Here is a 6,212-nt window from a genome sequence, read left to right as displayed (position 1 = left end):
TAATAAGTTTTCATTTTAATGGGTGTGTTTTAGTAACAGTTTATGTTTAATATTGTAACGCCCGTAAGCTGGAAAATCCGGTTTGTCCATCGATCGAAGCCAGGATGATTAGTTCTATTTTCTCTGGTTTGACGCAGTTTAGTTGATGAAAACCTAAGGCTCGAGTATTTAAAGGGAACTCGACGCCTAGGGTGAGATTTGGCCGTTCTTGTTGTTATAAAATGTTTGAGAGAAGGAGAGTTCTTCCAGAGTCTTTTTTGGGAGTTTTCCTGCTGTTTCTCGAGAGATTTGTTCGTGGAAGTGGTGATCCGAGTTTGAGGACGTGTTGGGGCTTGTTGTGTGTTGATTTCGTGCTTCTAGAGTCAAAATCTTTGTGTTAAAGGTGAGTGCATGAACATGGCTTATCTAAACATGAGATCTCTGAGTTTTCTGTATTTCTCTGTTATTTTGTGGATTGATGCCTTGTTTGTTGTGATTTTTGTGTTTTCTATGGCCTGGTTTGGTTGTGGTGTTGTTCTTGGACGATTGGTGGTGTTGGAGGACGATTTGCGGTCAAAGACGGCTTCTGGTTTCGTCACTAGGGCAACTGCATCGATCGACGCAGTCGCATTGGTACGCGAGTAATCAGTGCGCTGCATCGGTCGATTCAAGGTGTGCATCAGTCGACACAGTTAGAGATTTGGATGTTGCATCGGTCGATGTAAGGAGTGCATCGGCCGATGCAATGGTGTTGCATCAGTCGATGCAAGGTGTGCATCGTTCGATGCAGGGGGAGATGCATCAGTCACCACAAGGCGTGTGTCGCTTGACACCGATTCCCAGCAGACGGCTGTTATGTGTGTTTATGAGGTTTGGTTTGATTGTGAATTGCTTGTGTTTTGTTTCTTGTGCTTTGGGATCTTATTGCTTGTGTATATAGCCCAAAAGATGACAGGATTGCCTGGCTAAGTATTTCGTAATATTTACGTCTCTCTTTTGTGTTGTGGCATAGGTAAATGCAAAATATGATAGTGGAATCAGGGCGATGAAGATGAGGTTGTTCTAGAGAGTCGATTGTTTGTGGTCTGGCTTATGTTAGTTGCTAGAGTTGGATCATAGAACATTATTAGGATGATGGTTGATTGCTTCTTGACATTGTTGGATTTGGAATTGTTAGACTTTTGTTGTTTAGTTATTATTAGAGTTATTTATTGGATTATTGGTGTTGTTCATGTTATCCGCTATTGTTGAATGTTGTTAGGTTGTTTGTGAGTATGATGAGATCACTAACTAAATGTCATGCTAAAAAAAAAAAAACTGGATGAGTTGTTTCAAATATTTATATAATTAAACTTACTTATTATTTTTCTCTCTTTTAAATAGTTTTAGTTTTATTCGTACATACTTTCAAACTATTGTATGATTTTCAAATAATTTTATATTATATAATTTTTTTTATTGAAATAATTCCCGCAACATCGCGGGGGTTCTGAGTCCTAGTGACGGCTAATAACCAATAGATTACTAGATAATAAATATTCACAAGTTCAAAACTTAAAATAAATTATGATTAATATCTGTAAATTTGATATTCTCTCTATATCAATGGGAAAACGAGTTATTTCCCTCTAAAAACTATCATATCTAACTAGATTTAAATCCCCAGAAGTTATGGTTTAATTTGGTTTATTATGTTCCAAATGAATCTTAACCAACTAAAACAATAATAAACCAAAAGTGAACCGATGTTAACCCAAATTACAATTAATTAAATACAAAACCAAGCTGATTTTGTCGACAACAACCAATCTTCTCTACCAAATCGTGTCTCTTCCCTTATTACTACATGATCAAATCCTAATTCAGCACCTACTGCTCTGACAGTGTCATCTCCCTGTTTTGTTTCAAAGAGGCAAATGATGTCCTTCAAACGTCGAACTGCGAGGTCATTGTCTAATCCTCTACAGTTCCAAGTGGCTGTCATCATGGAGAAGGTGGTGGTATAAGGCCCACCATGCCTCTGTCAAGACCTTGGGGACTACGATTCTCCCCAGAGCAGCTTCCTTCACCAACTTCGTAGTTCGTGACCTTGGAGCTATCGATCCTATTAGTAGGATCATACATTGCATCTCTCTTACGTTTACCTCTAGCATTCATCTCTACATCCATCACACCATGGGATTAGATGCTATCAACCTCTTGAGGCTCAGCATACGCCAGTGCATCATGGTTGAGGTCAGTGTCGTCGAGTGGTTCCTCCAAAATGTGATTATCAGGTATGGGCACTTCTTGAGCAGCTTCGTTGATCGGTTCTTCCTCTACAAACTCACAAATGATATATATATATATATATATATATATATATATATATTAATTATTTTATTAAATTTCGTTATTTTTAACTAGTTTTTATATTAAAAAGTAGTAGTTATTAATTTATAACATATTTTTAATTGTAATTTTTACTTTGACGATTATGTCATTTTATTTCGACAATATATTTTTCATCCGGATTAAACTAAGAAACTCAAATTGAATTGAAACAAACAATTTTGGATCAAAAAATACAGTTGGGACATCACTACATTTATGGCGGCATTCAATTGCCACGCATTTTTCCAAAATATCCCCTTAATATAAAAATCAGTTTAATTATATAACTTAACACATTCTTCACAATCTTGAATCTTCTGTGAGTTATATTAGTCTTCTTCTTTTCATGTTTAACTCTGTTAGACTGTTACCATCCTTTTCGTTCTCTTCTCAAACGCACATTCAACGAATCCCGCTTTTAAAAATAAATTACCTACTCACCTCTAACCATAACAAATGGGAAACGAAGCAGCACTGAGATCATCTATGGTAGGTCTTGCGTTGGTTATGGTGGTCGTATGGTTATGGACACAGTCTTTAAAGAAGACTGTTGTTACTTACGCCGTCGGTATTTCTCTTATCGGTGGCATACTTTTGCCTGATTGGGACTTCTTTGATCGGAGTTTCTCACGGTGGGGATACCCTGTCACCGCCGAGGAAAGAGCCGCCGCTCTCGCCCGCAAATCTCATCCTTCAAGGTTACTATCTTATTCCAATATCAGATTAGTTGTTTCATACGTATATGTCACTTTTTTAATTGTTAGATCTAAATTCTGGTTTAGATTATATAAACCCCAATGGATACATATACGGTATAATGTTACCTAGGTTACATTTGCAATGTATGCATATTGTAAAGCTACGGATATTTTTATATTGTTTATGAAAATTATATATTGATTTAAATTGTTAGATCGGTTTAGATTAATGGCCTAATGGTTGAATCTTTTTTCGGGTCTAATAATGGATAAATCTTTGGATTGGAACATATAACAACAACGTACAATGTTAGGATCAATGTGTAATATGTGTTTATAGCAACGAATTAGGTTTACAAGTTATGTATGTTTCTGTGATGTTGAATTATATTTACTTTTTTAATGTAAAAAACTAATATATGCAGGTTTAGAGTGTACCCTATGAGGATGGTTTTATACGGCACGGTCTATGGATATGCAATGTATAGGTGGTGGATGTTCGTATCAAATTATTGAAGTCATATTGTGTAACTCGTCCAGCCTTGCGTATGGTTTATAATGTTAATTAGCATATGTTGTTAGCCTTGCTACAATTTCCTTTCATAGAATTTATTTTAACTGCGAAGAACATGAAAGACCCACCCTAAGAATTACATATTATATTTACAACGGATTTGGTCTGCAAAACCACCCACATGCCTATTCAAGACATGCCTATCCAATCGCTCGAACCATACTGTTCTCGTTAGATTGATGATTACAAATTCACAATCATTTACCACGTAGAGGCTTTTTCCATTAAGAACAAAAAAGATTTTTTTTTTCTTGGACAAAAAATAAACAGTTTTACGTAATTTATATTTTTTGTTTCTTATTTTTTTTTACCCTATAGTGGAAGAAAAATAAACATGGTTACAATACTTTCAAGTGAGTTGAGCACAGTGACCGGCATCACTTTGGTAAAAAAACACTATTGGGGTTAAAGTTAGAGAAATGAGCTACAAGACTCTATATGGCTATCTTCGTTTGATATCCCAAAACCCAAGACAAAACTCCTAGAGACTCTATAAATGAACATTCTACCACCAAATTCTATCCCACATCAAAGATCTTTAGGTTAAAAGTGGAGAACAAAATGACAACTTTCAAGACTTCTCAAACTCCCTGATAACTTATGTTTTGCCCTCTGAAGTCGATATATTAGAAAGTAAATGTCTCTAGGTTTTTTTCGCGAGGAGTAACAGGGGGAGGAGGAGGAACACCAAAAACCCAATCTAGAACGTTCAAGTATTTTGATCGAAATACCTCTCTTTCTTGCGCGTAACAATGCATTATAATGGCTGTCGAAACGCTGAACACAACCACATCTGCTCTTCTTAGACTCTTGGGCGGTCGTATATATCCTGCATCTGTCATGCAAGTGAAGAAGCTCTCTATTGCCCTTGCTAAGCAGTAGAGTGATATCTCTATTCTTCTGCTTTTCTTCTCAATAGCTAAGGCCAGACCTGTTGGGAACTGCAGGAAAAAACCTCAGTTTAGGTATAATATTAGCTATTTTCACATACACATGTATGTGATGTGGATGGATTTGGCTTGTTACCGTTGCTATGGCCACGAGTGGTATGTTACATGTCTCAAAAGTTCGGAAAAGTAGACAAGTCCAAGCCCTAGTTTAAATCATTACAGAGATGGTATAAGTTTAACAAAAAAAAAAACAATATTTGATAAATCTTAGTTAAAGTATGAAATTAAGAGCTTTTCAATAAATGATTCTAACCAGGCAGAAGAGCAGTAAGTCGAGAGAAACAAACTTGATCTTGCCGTGCCCAGAAGACCTTTGCCAAGTATCGAGTATTGCCTGTGAGATTGGATATGAAAGATATCATGAGGTGATGAGTAAATCAGAAAACTAAATACCATTTTTAGTGGGTAGTATAGAAAATTATAAGATTCTGCAGGACATGAATCTAGTACTTTTTTAGCAGGTCTTGACGATGGACTATTAGCGCTGGAATCAAGTAGACAGGGACATAGACAGGTAGAGCCCTCTTGTAAGCTTGAAGGAAAAATGTAATACCATGCTTAACACATGACTCATTTCCATGTATTATCTACATGGAAACAACATGAGACAATTAACACAAAGGAGGCAGCAAGTAATGCTTGCTATTGATACTATAGTAGAACAAAAGATACGATATGAACACATACCGAACATGGGACTTTCATGTTAGGATCCAGTTTGATATCAACTCCAACAGACTTGTAATATTTCTCAATTGCCCTTAAATTGGTGAATGGTTGAGCGCTGGCGATATCTTTTACACCTTGTAAGATAGAAAGATCCTTCCCACCATGTTTATTAAGAAAAGACTTGTACGATGAAGGAAGGCTCTCTTGTTTCAAAATGTAAGCAGACCTGAAAGAAAAAAAAACACACACACACACACACACAAAAAAATTGCTAATCTAAGAAAAAATTCTCTAATCTGCAGAATCAGAAACCACTAATAACCAAGAACCTATGTTGGAATAAGTTAATATCTTTGTTAGAAAGAAAGGAGAACATACAAAATCTGTGAGGAAGAGAGACACATGAGAAACAAGTCCCCATGTTTCCAAGTAAGCGGCTTGCATATCTTCCCGAACCGTTTACTTTTAATGCCACAACGCGACGCAAGGACCGCAGCACGCATCAATATATAAACAGCCAAACTCGTATGTTGAGTATTTGGCCCTGTGAGAAGCATAGATGGTCCAGCCACCAATCCAGCAAACAGGGCCCTCCACTTTGCAGTTCTGGATTCAGATAAATTACTTCACTGTGATCAAATCTGAAGCAATCGATATGATTCTATATTTCACTATTTTGGTTCATTCTAAAAATCAGAAGAAAAACAAAACAAAACAAAAATCCAAAAGAATAGTGTAGGGACATGCCTCTTGTCTCCTACTAAAGCAGCAATAGCTTCATCAACTGTAACAAAAGTCCCAGCAAAAGTTCCCAAAAACAATCCGTATCTCAACGTCTCCTTAATCCCCAGAGCAATCGCTTCACTATTCGAAAACTCCCCGATTTTCCTAAACCGGATTACCATCAGATCAGATTGAGCTATTAAACCGGAATATTAAATATATATATATATATATATATATATATAT

The 6,212-nt window shown here is 36.4% G+C and overlaps 2 protein-coding genes across 3 annotated transcripts in view; one reads left to right on the top strand and one right to left on the bottom strand.

Moving 5' to 3' along the window:
* LOC104742016 (signal peptidase complex-like protein DTM1) lies at positions 2,644-3,712 on the top strand. Its single transcript, XM_010462975.2, has 2 exons — positions 2,644-3,050; positions 3,476-3,712. Exons 1-2 carry the CDS (start codon positions 2,809-2,811, stop codon positions 3,564-3,566), a joined length of 333 nt encoding a protein of 110 aa, XP_010461277.1. The 5' UTR covers positions 2,644-2,808; the 3' UTR covers positions 3,567-3,712.
* LOC104742015 overlaps positions 3,949-6,212 on the bottom strand; it is a 3,259-nt gene continuing 995 nt past the window's right edge. Inside the window, exons 2-8 of one of the 2 annotated variants that reach the window (XM_010462974.2) lie at positions 5,991-6,131; positions 5,622-5,849; positions 5,262-5,469; positions 5,025-5,161; positions 4,828-4,908; positions 4,651-4,717; positions 3,949-4,565 (exon numbers count right to left, since the gene is read on the bottom strand). In XM_010462974.2, coding sequence (XP_010461276.1) covers positions 4,251-4,565; positions 4,651-4,717; positions 4,828-4,908; positions 5,025-5,161; positions 5,262-5,469; positions 5,622-5,849; positions 5,991-6,131 — 1,177 coding nt within the window. In that variant the 3' untranslated portion in view covers positions 3,949-4,250. Of the gene's footprint in view, positions 4,566-4,650; positions 4,718-4,827; positions 4,909-5,024; positions 5,162-5,261; positions 5,470-5,621; positions 5,885-5,990; positions 6,132-6,212 lie in introns of those variants that run through there. The other variant, XM_019236396.1, reaches the window with a different exon arrangement.

Source organism: Camelina sativa, chromosome 14 (assembly GCF_000633955.1).
Source record: "Camelina sativa cultivar DH55 chromosome 14, Cs, whole genome shotgun sequence".
Lineage (NCBI taxonomy): Eukaryota > Viridiplantae > Streptophyta > Magnoliopsida > Brassicales > Brassicaceae > Camelina > Camelina sativa.
This window is presented reverse-complemented; position numbering and strand designations above follow the sequence as displayed.

Excerpts from the sequence above, each read along its gene's own strand:
- LOC104742016 (XM_010462975.2), top strand. The coding sequence starts at position 2,809 with ATGGGAAACGAAGCAGCACTGAGATCATCTATGGTAGGTCTTGCGTTG. Across the intron at positions 3,051-3,475 it reads CGCAAATCTCATCCTTCAAG|GTTTAGAGTGTACCCTATGA; the intron begins GTTACTATCTTA and ends TAATATATGCAG.